The sequence below is a fragment of the Lampris incognitus genome, chromosome 15 (genome assembly GCF_029633865.1).
Source record: "Lampris incognitus isolate fLamInc1 chromosome 15, fLamInc1.hap2, whole genome shotgun sequence".
NCBI lineage: Eukaryota > Metazoa > Chordata > Actinopteri > Lampriformes > Lampridae > Lampris > Lampris incognitus.
The window spans coordinates 44991493-45007962 of NC_079225.1; the positions used below are offsets into that span (position 1 = coordinate 44991493).

At 50.1% G+C, this 16470-nt stretch overlaps 1 protein-coding gene across 2 annotated transcripts in view; it reads left to right on the forward strand.

The window, feature by feature from the left end:
* The first annotated feature begins 2388 nt into the window (after nucleotides 1-2388).
* LOC130124757 (serine/threonine-protein kinase D3-like) overlaps nucleotides 2389-16470 on the forward strand; it is a 116057-nt gene continuing 101975 nt past the window's right edge. For both annotated transcript variants that reach the window (XM_056294102.1, XM_056294103.1), the window contains exons 1-2: nucleotides 2389-2624; nucleotides 3183-3833. In XM_056294102.1, the coding sequence (XP_056150077.1) occupies nucleotides 3543-3833 (291 nt within the window). In that variant the 5' untranslated portion in view covers nucleotides 2389-2624; nucleotides 3183-3542. The remainder of the gene's footprint in view (nucleotides 2625-3182; nucleotides 3834-16470) is intronic.

Sequence of the window (16470 nt, forward strand, 5' to 3'; positions counted from 1 at the left end):
CATGATGTGAGGTGCTGAATCTCATCCCTGTAGGCCGTCTCGTCATGGTTGGTGATACGGCCGATGACTTACTTAACTATTACATTTGAAGGGCGAGTTTGAAGATGCAGAGGGCAGGAAGAGATGGAAACAGACGATCCGCTGTGGCGACCCATAACAGGAGCAGCCGAAAGAAGAAGAAGAAGAAGAAGAAGAAGTAGACGTGCACTGATACTAGTATTAGATATGGGGCCTGATACCAGGCTAAAATGGAGTATCAGCATCAGAGATTTTGTCTAAGACACAAATCTGATACCAAGCGCCAGGAGTGACGTGACATAAAAAATGCAGAATGGTTTGGTGTACTCAGCTTTTGGCACATGGAAGCCTGCATTTCTTCAGTGGTGATTTCCATCTCAATTATATTTCGCCCGCTGGCCCCAAACTTATGGTCTAAGTCTGCACTGTTCAGTAAAAGCATGGGGTCGGATCAATACTCAGTGTGGGCTGAATCGGTATCAGCAGTGGAAAAAGGGATGCTGGTGCCTGACTAATGAGAAGTGGTGCTGCTTTACCTTTTTTATACCGTGAAGCTAAGTTACACAACGGAGGATGTAGCGTGTGCTGGTCTCACTATCGTTGTCTCTTTTGCATGGTTCAGTCCAGACCGCGCAACAAGTGTCCTATTCTGGACAATAATGTGGTCGATCCACCGTATGGCAGATGAGAGCTTATCTATGTCGTCTTGAAAAATAAACTTTGACAGGCTGCCGTGTTGAGAGGGCCCATGACGCGGCGTTGATAAAACGAGATGTTCTTGCAGGAATCTGAACAGGTTAAACTGTGTCCATGTTATTCAGACTTCCGTTGAAAAACCGCCCCCGGTTCACTTCACTTCAGCGAGTCTAGACTTTTCCTCGGAATTATGAGGCATTAGACGTCTTTTCTAGACAAAACCTCACTATGCCGCTTCACTCAGACTGCTCCTGCTGTTGCCATGGTGGCAGAACAACAACACGTGTCTATGCGGAAGTAGACACATTCACTTCTTTTTTGGTCAGACAACACTCCATGTAACACTCTCACACAAATTTGGGGGATTTTCTGTTGCCTCTCTTCCTTATCTTTACTCTTTCTCGCCTCCTCGTTGTCGCCGTACACTAGCTGGGCGTCTCTCGGCTGAAACCAGGTGGGTTTCCAGCGGTGAGTGACACGGGTGCGTTTGGACGGCCATCCTTTTTTCACCACACAAGACTTCTGGTCCATCACATCGGCTTCAAGACTCAACACAGTTCTCCATCACACCGGCTTTCAGACTCAACACAGTTCTCCATCACACCGGCTTTAAGACTTAACACAGGTCTCCATCACACCGGCTTTAAGACTCAACACAGTTCTCCATCACGCCGGCTTCAAGAATCAACACAGTTCTCCATCACGACGGCTTTCAGACTCAACACAGTTCTCCATCACGCCGGCTTCAAGACTCAACACAGGTCTCCATCACGCCGGCTTCAAGACTCAACACATTTCTCCATCACACCGGCTTTAAGACTCAACACAGTTCTCCATCAAACCGGCTTTCAGACTCAACACAGTTCCCCATCACACCGGCTTTCAGACTCAACACAGTTCCCCATCAAACCGGCTTTCAGACTCAACACAGTTCTCCATCACACCGGCTTTAAGACTTAACACAGGTCTCCATCACACCGGCTTCAAGACTTAACACAGGTCTCCATCAAACCGGCTTTCAGACTCAACACAGTTCTCCATCACACCGGTTTTAAGACTCAACACAGTTCTCCATCACGCCACCTTTAAGACTCAACACAGTTCTCCATCACAACGGCTTTAAGACTCAACACAGTTCTCCATCACACCGGCTTTAAGACTCAACACAGTTCTCCATCAAACCGGCTTTCAGACTCAACACAGTTCTCCATCAAACCGGCTTTCAGACTCAACACAGTTCCCCATCACACCGGCTTTCAGACTCAACACAGTTCCCCATCAAACCGGCTTTCAGACTCAACACAGTTCTCCATCACACCGGCTTTAAGACTTAACACAGGTCTCCATCACACCGGCTTCAAGACTTAACACAGGTCTCCATCAAACCGGCTTTAAGACTCAACACAGTTCTCCATCACGCCGGCTTCAAGACTCAACACAGAGAGAAACGCGGCTGTTTCTCCGCTAGAAAAACTACACGTTTTCATGTACGAGCGGGCCGCGTCACGCGAAGGGGACTCTGGGTAACGTAGTTCGGAACGCCCGCGTGTTCAGACCGGCAGATGGCGTGAGGACTCCGCCTCCCGTCGGGCCCCTGTGCGGCGCTGGGCGGCGGAACGGCGGAGCGCAGCGCCGCGCCGCGGTAACGACACGCGCATGAACCGTGGGCGCTGCTGGCGGATCCGGTCCACGAGAGGAGGGAAGAAAGGAGGAAAAGTTTGGAAAGAAGAAGAAAAGTGAAGTCGGCGAACCCGTTTCCTCTCCGGCTTCGTTGTCGCCGGACGGCAGAGCGACGCGCAGCGGAGCCCGGGGAGCCGCACGGACGGCGGAGCTTCGTAACGCGTCCATCATCGGAATATCGACGCGTTCTTCCCCCCGCGTAGACGCGGAAAGCCGCCCTTTTGAACGAGGTAACGGGGCTTTTAAAAGTCGCACGACTCCCCGGGGAGCACGCAGGCCGAGCGCCACAGCAGCCGGGCCAGCCGCGCTCCCCGTAGCGTACAGCGGAAACCTCGTTTCGCCTGAGAACATCGTCTCTTTTTGTCCCGTTACCGCGTTGAGCGGAAATCCAGATGTGCACCGGACTACTTCCAGATGTGCAAGTAAAAAGAGCAAGCTATGCTAAAAACAACAAAAAAAACCAACTTTATAATAGACGTTATTATTATTAGCGAGGTTTTACTGTTACGGGTGTTGATTGGCGGTGTGTCTAGAATCGGGGTTACAGTCCAGATGTTATTCGGGGGGGGGGTGGAGTGGGGGGGGGGGTGGGGTGTACTGGGTCAGAACACGCCGCCGGCTGTGGAGCATCCCGACTGCTGGGCGATCGATGATCCGGCCAATAGATCCGCGCGTCCGACTTTACCTCCGCCCGGTTCGACCTTTTCATGCGGGACTTCGCCCGTGACATGTCGAAACGAACGCGCTAGCGAGCTCTTTTAATGCCTCTCGTGTGTTTCCATCAACAGATGCTGTCAGTCAAAACCGGGCAAAGGTGACGATCAACTGCACCGCCTGGTCCCGGTTGTAAAAGACGCGGTCGGCCCCCCCCCCTTGCACAGGAGATCCGCAGGAGCCCCCGTGCGGCGCTCTGTGTGCTTCTGACTCGCCTTGGTCCCTCGGCTTTGGCCGCCGCATCACACCTCCCCGGCCATGACGGGATGAGAGGGAGTCGACCTGCCTTTTTAAATGCCGCGGAAATGAGAGGAACCCAAACGCTGGGGCGCGCGCGCTGACGCAACTCCGCAGCCGCGTCCGCTGGGTGACACATCTGGATAATAAGCGACTTTTACCTCGACTTGCCAACGAGACGCAGAAGCCCGCAGCCAATGTCCGCCGGCAGCAGCTCGTCTCCTCCGGCGGTACCGCGACCTCTGCCCCCGCCTCACCATACAGGTCCGCCGACGCCCTCGCCGTCCCCCAGCCCTCCGGCCACGCTCCACAGCCGGCTGTCCAATGGAAGCCAGACCGCCCCGAGCCCGACCAACTCCAGGGGCTCCGTGCACGGCGTCTCCTTCCTGCTCCAGATCGGACTCACCAGGGAAACGGTCACCCTGGACCCGGGCGACCTCTCGCTGTCCGCCGTCAAAGAGCTCGTTTGCTCCATCGTGGATCAGAAGGTAACCACACGGGTGCTTGATGTGACTTTATGTGTGAGACTAGTGTAAACTACTATCGGGTCTGACCCTTTAGCCGAGCGGTTAGAGACGTCGCCTTGCGGCGCACTACACCCCGTATCGAATCCCGCACCGGGCAAGAAAATAACCCGTTACGACAGTTTTGTGTATTTGCCCCGAGATACAACCGGAGCTGGCCAGTGTCTGCATATAATTCGGACAGGTCGGGGAAAGTCTAGATGTGATGTGGGATTGTGGTTCTGGCAGTTTTGCATGTTATATCGAGACGCACCGGTCGATTGGCCGGCGACGGGAGTCGGCCGATTTTCAGCTTGATCGGCCGTGACCGGTGACGATCCGATTCTGTAGCGGTCAAGTTTACATTGTTACAAGTTTACACAGCAGCACAGACAGTAACGTCACGGACACCCGCGCATGCGCACCCCCCCCCCGCTCAAACATGTCAAAAACCATCATTTACTTTGGGAAAGTGAAACACGTTAGATATAGTGGATTATACTGCACTTCATTTTCGTTCGTTCATCCGTTCATCACCAGCCGCTTCTCCGGGGGGGGGGGGGTCGGGTCCTGGTGGCAGCAAGCTAAGTAGGGCACTACTCCAGACGTCCCTCTCCCCAGCAACGCCCTCCAGCTCCTCCTGGGGGATCCCAAGGTGTTCCCAGGCCAGGTTGGACATGTAGTCCCTCCAGCGCAGTGTTTCTCAACCCAGTCCTCAAGGACCCCCTATCCTGCATATTTTCTTTGCAACCCTGAATAGGTAGCTGTTTGTAGTAATTCAACCAATCAGCAATGAATTATGTCAGATGTTGCACACCTTGCATAATTAAGTGCTGCGAGATGATTGGTCGAGTAAGTACAAGCAGGGCTACCTATGCAGGGTTACAATGAAAATCTGCAGGATAGGGGGTCCTTGAGGACTGGGTTGAGAAACACTGCTCTAGCGAGTTCTGGGTCTACCCCGGGGTCTCCCACCAGTTGGCCGTGCCCGGTAAACCTCCAAAGGAAGGTGTCCAGGAGGCATCCTGATCAGATGCCCGAACCACCTCAGCTGGCTCCTTTCAACACGAAGGAGCGGCGGCTCTACTCCGAGCTCCCTCCGGATGTCCGAGCTCCTCACCCTATCTCTAAGGCTGAGCCCAGACACCCTACGGAGGAAACTCCTTTCAGCCGGTGGTATCCGCCATCTCACCCTTTCAGTCACTACCCAAAGCTCATGACCATAGGTGAGGGCTGGAGCAAAGACTGACTGGTAAATTGAGTTCATTTTCGTTTCTTTTTAAAATTTTATTTGTACAAAAAAGAAAAGCTCTGTCCAGTAACCTGGAGCACCTTATTTATTTTTTTTTAGATTTGTTTGAGAGTGCGACAAAGTCCTGTAACCTGGTGCAGTTTTGGATACAATGCAGTGGCGGCTGCTGCTAAAAAATGTTTGGGGGGGCGCAATGTACCTTGGCGCAGCACCCCTGACAGCTGCTTTAATGTCCACACAGTCACAGAGTTGTCAAGAAGGACGATGCAGCCTATAGATTTTATCAGGTGATAGATGGTAGATGGTGGATGATTGACAGTCGAGATGAGGCGTCATGGTGGGTGTGAACATGATTGACAGCCACGAGAATTGTCCAATCACATTAGAGCAATAAACATGAAAACAATACCAACTCACTGCCAATAAAAGTGGGAGTGTCTGTGCGCCCCATGAGAAATCTGAAGAAACCAATCAGACAGCAGCCTCGGGTCGCCTGCTCGCCACAAGTTCGAGGGCTTACATAAGGTACGGTTTGGCCGGCGCCCCTCACCCAGGAAGTATATGTATTCAGACAGGAAGTACATATATTCAGACAGGAAGTACATGTATTCAGACAGGAAGTACATGTATTCAGACAGGAAGTACATATATTCAGACAGGAAGTACATGTATTCAGACAGGAAGTACATGTATTCAGACAGGAAGTACATGTATTCAGACAGGAAGTACATGTATTCAGACAGGAAGTATATGTATTCAGACAGGAAGTACATGTATTCAGACAGGAAGTGTATGTATTCAGACAGGAAGTACATGTATTCAGACAGGAAGTACATGTATTCAGACAGAAACCAACCAAACACCGTTTGAACCAATATTTAATGCTGCTGACAGGCGCTCACAGACTGACAACACTTTTATTTCACAATTATTTGCATCATACAACTAGATTATATTCAACATGTTTAAGTAGATTTTCATCTGTTGATGTTTGAAGAGGGTGGCGCCACAGCGCCCCTTACTGGCCAGCCGCCACTGATAAAATGTAAAAGTTATTTAATAGTCAATCAGAATCAATCAGGATCAGAACACTTTAATTTTCCCCCTAGGGGAAATTGGGTAAACTTGGGTCAACGTGTTATTATGAACGCACAATTGAAATTTCCATTAAAGAAAAGTTACAAAAACGTTTATGCTGTAAATTATAGTTCTTAAAAAAACAAAAACAAAAAAAACGAAATGGGCAGGTCAGACTTGAAAAAAAATTGGAATTGGAATCAATCGGCTGAGAGAACTGCAGTGGGTGCCTCTCTAATCTTATTCAGCACTTTTCCAGCTGCAACAGCCACTCAGCGTGCTTTACAATTAATTAATAAATTTTAATAATGACAACTTACTTGTATAGCACTTTTTGAAATGAAACCAGACAAGGCAAAACTAAGAGTAACCAAATAAGTAAGAGTAAAAATAAAAACAGCATAAATAAATAAAAACAAATATCAAACATTTGTAAAAGCTTTGTAACCTATTTTTCTGGACTTGCCTGTTGGTGATTTTAAGTTCCTGTTATAAGCTGTTGCCAGGGTATATGCCTTGAGCTCTTATTTTGAAGGCTGAAGAGAGAGCGGAAGTGCTGTACGCTGTGTTGTTGCTGTGGAGTTCTGTTGGGGGGGGAAGAATCCAAGTAAAGTGGTCCTCGTGTGAAAGTGGAACCTCCGTATTTGTTATTTTATAGTTTCACACAGTATAGGAGACATCTACAAACCCTCGGTTACATTGGTGGCAGCGGTGGGATCCGGAAGTGTGCAGATCCTCGGGAGTCTCTTCGGAGCGCGGGAATAACAAAGCGCGAGGGCGCGCTTCCGGGGAGGGTGACGACTGTAAACTACTAATAAGACACGTTAGCCCCTGGCTAACGGGTCTGACCCTTTAGCCGAGCGGTTAGTGATGTCGCCTTGTGGAGCAGTACACCCCGTATCGAATCCCGCACCGGGCAAGAAAATAATCGGTTACATTGGAGGCAGCGGTGGGATCCGGAAGTGTGCAGATCCTCAGGAATCTCTTCGGAGCGCGGGAATAACAAAGCGCGAGGGCGCGCTTCCGGGAGAGGGTGACGACTGTAAACTACTAATAAGACACGTTAGTCCCCTAGCTAGCGAGTCTGACCCTTTAGCCGAGCGGTTAGTGACGTCGCCTTGTGGCGCAGTACACCCCGTATCGAATCCCGCACCGGGCAAGAAAATAACTGGTTACGTTTTCATAAAAAGGAAAGTTTTGAGACGATATTTAAAAGAAGCGAGAGACTTACTAGTTCGTCTTAGCTGAACAGGAAGAGGGGTCCATAGTGTGGGGGCTCTAACAGCAAAAACCCTGTCACCCTTTGTAGCAACCCGAGACCTGGGATAACCGGCAGGGCTCCACCTGCAGGTCTTAATGGTGGAGAGGGTGGACACCAGGTCCATAAATCACACACGTATCAAGGAGCAAGACCGTTTAAAGCCTTAAAAGTGAGCAATAAAAATGTCAAATCAATTGGAAATGTGACAGGAAGTCAGTGTAGGGAGGCAAGTACAGGAGTGATATGGTCATGCCTCCTTGTTTCTGTAACGAGCCTAGCAGCAGCATTTTGTACCAACTGCAGATGGTGGAGGGAGCCCTCGCTGATACCAGGACAAAGTGCATTACAGTAGTCGAGCCGAGAATAGGTAGAAGCGTGTACAACTTTGTGCAGATCGGCAATTGATAAAATGACCTAATTTTGGAGATTAGCTCGAGCTGCAGAAAGCACGACTGAACAACGCGTTTGATCTGATTATCAAAACCGAGGTTAGCATCAAATATTACCCCAAGATTCCTAGCAGCCTCCTTAAGACTGCCTGACAGACCACCAAGATTAGTAGCAAACGGGCTGATGGAACAGAAGGACCTCAGACTCATCTGTCACAGCCTCTCGCCCTTGACATCGAAGCGATCGCCCTTGACACCTGCTACACCAGCTGACACCTGCTACGCCAGCTGACCCCCCCCCTTCACCCCGGCACGCCAGCTGGCCATCAAGCAATCGCCCTCACCCTTAAAAGGCCTCCACTGTGGACCAGTCTTCGCTGGAACGTCGCCATTCATGGACTTCTGCCCACCTGCCACTAAGCCAACTCCTGCTCTACCCCCGAGATCGGTCACTTCAATAGAAGACTTGATTCTTCCCTTACCTGGTTGTCCCGTCTGCTTTTGGGTTGTTTCCTGACACGTGACATCATCATCGTTAGATTGGAGAAAACGTTCGGACATCCAGGATTTAGCGTCACAGGGCCAAGCTGTGAGATTTGCGAGGGCGCCTCACGGTCACCGGCACACGCCGATAGCGGTGTCAACCATGCAAGGCAAAAAAAAAAACCCCGCTCATCGGGAGCAGATAGGGGTTAGGTGTCTTGCTCAGGGACACCCCCATATTTCTGCAAGGAGGAGCCGAGGATCGAACCGGCAACCCCGGGTTGGGGGTGGGGGTAGTACTAAAAAAAGAAATGCAGACATCGTTGTTTTACACGGGTGGTGCAGTGGTTAGTGCGGTCGCCTCACAGCAAGTAGGTCGTGGGTTCGAGCCCCGGGGTTGTCCAACCTTGGGGATCGTCCCGGGTCGTCCTCTGTGTGGAGTTTGCATGTTCTCCCCGTGTCTGTGTGGGTTTTCCTCCGGGGGCTCCGGTTTCCTCCCACAGTCCAAAGACATGGAGGTCAGGTGACTCGGCCATACTAAATTGTCCCTAGGTGTGTGTGTGTGTGTGTGTGTGTGTGTGGGGGGGGGGGGCCCTGTGTGATGGCCTGGCGGGGGGGGGGGGGGCCCTGTGTGATGGTCTGGCAGCCTGTCCAGGGTGTCTCCCCGCTTGCCGCCCAATAACTGCTGGGATAGGCTCCAGCATCCCCGCGACCCTGAGAGCAGGATAAGCGGTTGGATAATGGATGGATGGATGGAATGGGAATGAAATGTCGTTCCCTGGTCTTAAAGGCTGCATTACAGTGAAGTGAGACAATTTTCTGAACTTATTCTGCTGCTTTAGTCAAATACAATACAATACAATGAGTGTCTCTACCTGCCTGGTCATGTGTAAAATACCTTATGTGTAAAGATCTTATTGTAAACTACTAATAATGCACGTTAGCCCCCTAGCTAACGGGTCTGACCCTGTAGCCGAGCGGTTAGTGACGTCGCCTTGTGGTGCAATACACTTGGATCGAATCCCGCACCGGGCAAGAAAATAACCGGTCACATTATGAAAGAACCAATAGTCATCGACTAAACATACTCCTATTATCAATACTGAAAGTATTCAATGAAAAACACAGTGATATTTGATTCATATACCACCCAGAAATAGCTGGAGTATTTGTTGCTGCTGGGCTCCATGATAAGTCAGGTCAGAGAGGCGGACGTCTCCGTACGACGCAATTCAGAGACGGGGTTGAAACCTGACCAGAGTTTTGCTCGACACGCAAGAGTCAAATCCCAGGGCTCCGCCGCAGAAAAGCAACCTAGTCGCTGTGGTTTCGCCGTGTTCCGCCCGGCGTCGTCTGCGCTGCCAGGGGCCAGCGGGCCGCACCTGCGCGTTGTGCACACAGCGCGCTCACCACGCACACGCACGCGCACGCCGCGTTGCTCTGCAGCCCGAACGAGGTTTTCCTCCGTGCAGGGCATGGCAGCATCCCCCCTGCAGAGCAAGCCGGTCCCTCCAGTTTCTCTCATCACCTGCTCCGCGCGGTACAAAATGGCCGCTTTCAGTTGGGATGATTTCGATGGGGCACTGAAATGTTGCGGTGTTTTATCCGGCGGTACCCGCTGGGTTCCCACACCGGGCTGACAGACACACATGTCACAGGAATCTGAAAAAGACAACAACAAGGTTGGGGAGACCACGCGGCAATAGAGATGTGCGCACGCGCACACGCACAGACACACACACTGACTAATTCACAGAGAGGAGAACTGATGGATGACGGGCAGGCAGACTGTTACATGTTTCAGCGCTACAAAGTTTCGTATCTTATCAGTAAAACAGACTTCACTGCGTCCGGGTGGCGCGGCGGTCTATTCCGTCGCCTACCAACACAGGGATCGCTGGTTCGAATCCCCGTGTTACCTCCGGCTCGGTCGGGCGTCCCTACAGACACAGTTGGCCATGTCTGCGGGGTGGGAAGCCGGATGTGGTTGTGTGTCCTGGTCGCTGCACTAGCGCCTCCTCTGGTCGGCCGGGGGGCCTGATCCCCGTGGACGCTCTGGCCGGGACCGGTTACGCCGAGTCCGGGATACGAACCCTCCCGGCCACGTGACGAGCGGGCTGCGAGAGCGGCGGGTTATACCGCTCGGCCGCCAGAGCGGCAAGGGTTGAAATCTAGACGGATGCCGGTGGGCAACCCGAAGGGAACAGAAGACGTGACGACCTCTGACCCCCCCCCTCCCCTCCCCTCCCTCCGTGACAGCATTGTGGTGCAGGCTGGAACTTGCTTTCACTTGTCTTAAGGGTACGGTTTTACAGGGGAGGCGGAGGAAAGGCGTGGGGTATCTTCTTCCCCAGTCCTGTGGCCGCTGGGTCAGCTCTTTTCACTTCCTCCTTTTTCTGTGTGAGTGTGAGTGTGAGTGTGAGTGTGCTGCTTGTGCCCACTGTTCCCTCCTTGTGGTACATCGGAGAGGAGGTCCTTCTCCATAAAGCCTTTGGCTGTCATTTGTCTCCGCTTCACGGCCGAGCGAAGTCTCGTGAATCACTACGGCTCACACGGACATGTGGTGTACCTGCGGTCCCCCCCCCCCCCCGAACAAAACCCCATCACTGCAACTCAAGTCAAGTTTTATTCCGGAGGCCTCCGTGGCCACATCGCTCCCTCTTTGTCCTGTAAAGGTAGCATACATTGAAACTAGCTCCACACACACACACACACACACACACACACACACACACACACACACACTGACCTGAGCGTACACAGCCTTGTAGTGTGCAGGTTGGGCCCCAGGACGTCTCCTGTCCCATCATTCTTAACAATTTCCAACATGGCGTCCCTTCCCCCCCCCCCCCCCCCAAGAATGTTCCTCAGGCAGGTGACGGCTTGTAGAGACACGGGCCGACTCCAGCCGCTGTCGGGTCAGTGTGTCTGATCCAAACATCGGGTCGGTGTGTCTGATCCAAACATCGGGTCGGTGTGTCTGATCCAAACATCGGGTCAGTGTGTCTGATCCAAACCCAGCTGCGATAGCAGCTCCTCGTAATGGGAAGCGATTGAAACTAACCTATCAGCACGGTGGGGGGTTTCACTTCCTTTCAACTGGTTTTCTGAAGTTAAAAGTCATCCCAGCTCCTATTAACGGCGTCGCCTCTTCTATAACGACCACCAGCATCACACACACACACACACACACACACACACACACACACACACACACACACACATACACACACACACACACATCAGCTGCTGGGACCATCGCGCTACCGAAATGACCACCATGGTCACCGTTAACCACCGTCAAAATGACCACCATCGTCACTGTTAACCACCGTCAAAATGACCACCATGGTCACCGTCACCCACCGTCAAAATGACCACCATGGTCACTATGGTGTTGGTGTAATGGTGTGAGGAGTGTTTTATTGCCACACTTTGGGCTGCCCGTTGATACCCGTCAGTCATCACTTGAACGCCACAGCCTATCAGAATCAACATACTTTATTCACCCCCGAGGGGAAATTGGGTAATTTCAGTATTGTTGCTGACCATGTGCCTCCCTCCATGGCCACAACCCTCATGGCACCCGACACTGGGCCGGATCCGCCCACAGTCCGGCAGATCCCCATAGGAATCCCATCCGCCCATAGCAATCACAGTTGCTTCTAGACCACCCCGTGCCTCTGGCCAGAGCCGGGCCAGGTACGGCCCAAAGCTGGTATCGGCCCGTTGTGCAAAAAGACAGTAGCTGTGATACATCCGGCCCGGATCTGGCCCAGTTTCATTTTGCCGTCTGGGAATTTACCCATCTTCTCATGGCTACGTCGAGCACGATAATACACCATGTGACGAAACAAAAGCCGCCTCAAACTGGTTTCATAAACGTGACAATGACTTCAGTGTTCTTCAGTGGCCTCCCCGGTCACTGGCTCTGAGTCCAGCGGATCACCTTTGGGATGTGGTGGGATATGAGATTCGCAGCATCGACGTGCACCTGACAAATTTACCATGACTACGAGCGGTCAAAATGACCGCGCGTAGTCATTTTGACCGCTCGTGGTCATTTGTGCATGATCACGCACGTCAGGCCACTATTCACGACGTGTGTTGGTCGCATCGTTTCCTTCGCGAAGGTCGTTGCTCTGTCCTAGAAACACACTATAGCGTTCTCCAGTGCAGACAATTAGTCTACACTGGATTTTTGATGATGTCCAACATGTCTGGTTGCAGATGCCACTTCAGACGCACCACGACCGCCGCCGAGGCGTTGCAGTATTTACAGGCGTTGGGACAGCCGCCGTTTGAAGTGGCTTGAAAAATAGTATTAAAATTGTTAAAATGTTAATTTTGGTGTCAGCTTCTTAACAGACACACTAACATATGTAATGCATTAATATCTCAGCTGGGTATTTGTCTTGACCGGATATATAGAGACCATCCACATCGCACCCTGCTGCAGTCTGCAGGATTCAGACATGTATGGATTAGATATTCCGTTAAATATGCCGGCAGTGGAAAAGTATTAAAGCACACGTCTGCTTCTAAATCTTCTGGATTGTCTCTTTAATGTCCTTAAATTCAGCTCTCCCATAAGAACCCATGTGTAAAGGTGAATCCAGTAGTGGATCTGTGTCCAGCGTTTCCAAAATGAAGCCAGTGAGTAAAATGACATAACTGACAAATATGACGGCAAAAACCATGAAAATAAGACCCAGCTTGTAAAAACTCGGAATTATCCTTCGAGACTGAGTCCAGGCTGAGTCCAGGCTGAGTCCAGGCTGAGTCCAGACTGAGTCCAGGCTGAGTCCAGGCTGAGTCCAGGCTGAGTCAAGACTGAGTCCAGACTGAGTCCAGACTGAGTCCAGGCTGAGTCCAGGCTGAGTCCAGGCTGAGTCCAGACTGAGTACAGGCTGAGTACAGGCTGAGTCCAGACTGAGTCCAGACTGAGTCCAGGCTGAGTCCAGGCTGAGTCCAGGCTGAGTCAAGACTGAGTCCAGACTGAGTCCAGGCTGAGTCCAGACTGAGTCCAGACTGAGTCCAGACTGAGTACAGGCTGAGTCCAGACTGAGTCCAGGCTGAGTCCAGGCTGAGTCCAGGCTGAGTCCAGACTGAGTCCAGGCTGAGTCCAGGCTGAGTCAAGACTGAGTCCAGACTGAGTCCAGGCTGAGTCCAGACTGAGTCCAGACTGAGTCCAGGCTGAGTCCAGGCTGAGTCCAGGCTGAGTCCAGGCTGAGTCCAGACTGAGTCCAGGCTGAGTACAGGCTGAGTCCAGACTGAGTCCAGACTGAGTCCAGGCTGAGTCCAGGCTGAGTCAAGACTGAGTCCAGACTGAGTCCAGGCTGAGTCCAGACTGAGTCCAGACTGAGTCCAGACTGAGTACAGGCTGAGTCCAGACTGAGTCCAGACTGAGTCCAGGCTGAGTCCAGGCTGAGTCCAGGCTGAGTCCAGACTGAGTCCAGGCTGAGTCCAGGCTGAGTCCACTCCAGACTGAGTCCAGACTGAGTCCAGGCTGAGTCCAGGCTGAGTCCGGACTGAGTCCGGGCTGAGTCCAGGCTGAGTCCAGGCTGAGTACAGGCTGAGTCCAGACTGAGTCCGGGCTGAGTCCAGGCTGAGTCCAGGCTGAGTCCAGACTGAGTCCAGGCTGAGTCCAGGCTGAGTCCAGGCTGAGTCCAGGCTGAGTCCAGGCCAGCTCCTCAGTTTTATGAGCCTCCACTCCGCTGTAAAAGAGGAGACAATAAGATGTTAAAGAAAACGAATAAATAATCCGCCCTTCATTCATCCTACCCCCGCCCCACCCCACCCCTCCCCTCCATCACACCACACACCAGCCTGAATCACAGCGTGCTGGTGGTAACCACGGTAACCAAGGCCATGGAAGGGGATGAAAGGCCAGGTGAACAGAGGCTCCAAACATGAACCCCTATCTGACATTTCCTGAGATTTACAAGGACGCACATCTGCTAGTGAATGGGTCTCTCTCTCTCTCGCTCCCTCTCCCTCTCTCCCCCCACGTCTCACTTTGTCTCTCTCTGTCTCTCTCTCCCCACATCTCCCTCTCTCCCCACATCTCACTTTATCTCTCTCCCTCTCTCCCCCCACGTCTCACTTTGTCTCTCTCTGTCTCTCTCTCTCCCCACATCTCCCTCTCTCTCCACATCTCACTTTATCTCTCTCTGTCTCTCTCTCTCTCTCTCTCTCTCTCTCTCTCTCTCTTTCTCTCTCTCTCTCTCTCTCTCTCTCTCTCTCTCTCTCTCTCTCTCTCTCTCTCTCTCTCCCCACATCTCACTTTGTCTCTTTCTGTCTCTCTCTCTCTCCACATCTCACTGTCTCTTTCTGTCTCTCTCTCTTGCTCTCTCTCTCTCTCTCTCCCCACATCTCACTTTGTCTCTTTCTGTCTCTCTCTCTCCCCCCACATCTCACTGTCTCTTTCTGTCTCTCTCTCTTGCTCTCTCTCTCTCTCTCTCCACATCTCACTTTGTCTCTCCCCCCCCCCACATCTCCCTTTTTTCTCTTTCTGTCACTCTTCCCACATCTCTCTCTCTCTCCACATCTCACTTTGTCTCTTTCTGTCTTTCTCTCTCTCAAATTCAATTCACATGGCTTTATTGGCATGATGTAATGATGTACATATTGCCAAAGCAAGTGCCCAAACATTGACAAAAGCCAAACATCAAAACACCACTGAAAACTAACACACTACAACAAAGAAACACACTACAGCAAAGAAACACACTACAACAAAGAAACACACTACAGCAAAGAAACACATTACAACAAAGAAACACATTACAACAAAGAAACACATTACAACAAAGAAACACATTACAACAAAGAAACACACTACAACAAAGAAACACACTACAGCAAAGAAACACATTACAACAAAGAAACACACTACAACAAAGAAACACATTACAACAAAGAAACACACTACAACAAAGAAACACACTACAGCAAAGAAACACATTACAACAAAGAAACACACTACAACAAAGAAACACACTACAGCAAAGAAACACATTACAACAAAGCAACACACTACAGCAAAGAAACACATTACAACAAAGAAACACACTACAACAAAGAAACACATTACAACAAAGAAACACACTACAACAAAGAAACACACTACAACAAAGAAACACACTACAACAAAGAAACACACTACAGCAAAGAAACACACTACAGCAAAGAAACACATTACAACAAAGAAACACATTACAACAAAGAAACACACTACAACAAAGAAACACACTACAGCAAAGAAACACATTACAACAAAGAAACACACTACAACAAAGAAACACACTACAACAAAGAAACACACTGCAGCAAAGAAACACATTACAACAAAGAAACACATTACAACAAAGAAACACACTACAACAAAGAAACACACTACAGCAAAGAAACACATTACAACAAAGAAACACACTACAACAAAGAAACACACTACAACAAAGAAACACACTACAGCAAAGAAACACATTACAACAAAGAAACACATTACAACAAAGAAACACATTACAACAAAGAAACACACTACAACAAAGAAACACATTACAACAAAGAAACACACTACAACAAAGAAACACACTACAACAAAGAAACACACTACAACAAAGAAACACACTACAGCAAAGAAACACACTACAACAAAGAAACACACTACAGCAAAGAAACACATTACAACAAAGAAACACATTACAACAAAGAAACACACTACAACAAAGAAACACATTACAACAAAGAAACACACTACAACAAAGAAACACATTACAACAAAGAAACACACTACAACAAAGAAACACACTACAGCAAAGAAACACACTACAGCAAAGAAACACATTACAACAAAGAAACACATTACAACAAAGAAACACACTACAACAAAGAAACACATTACAACAAAGAAACACACTACAACAAAGAAACACACTACAACAAAGAAACACACTACAACAAAGAAACACACTACAGCAAAGAAACACACTACAACAAAGAAACACACTACAGCAAAGAAACACATTACAACAAAGAAACACATTACAACAAAGAAACACACTACAACAAAGAAACACATTACAACAAAGAAACACACTACAACAAAGAAACACATTACAACAAAGAAACACACTACAACAAAGAAACACACTACAG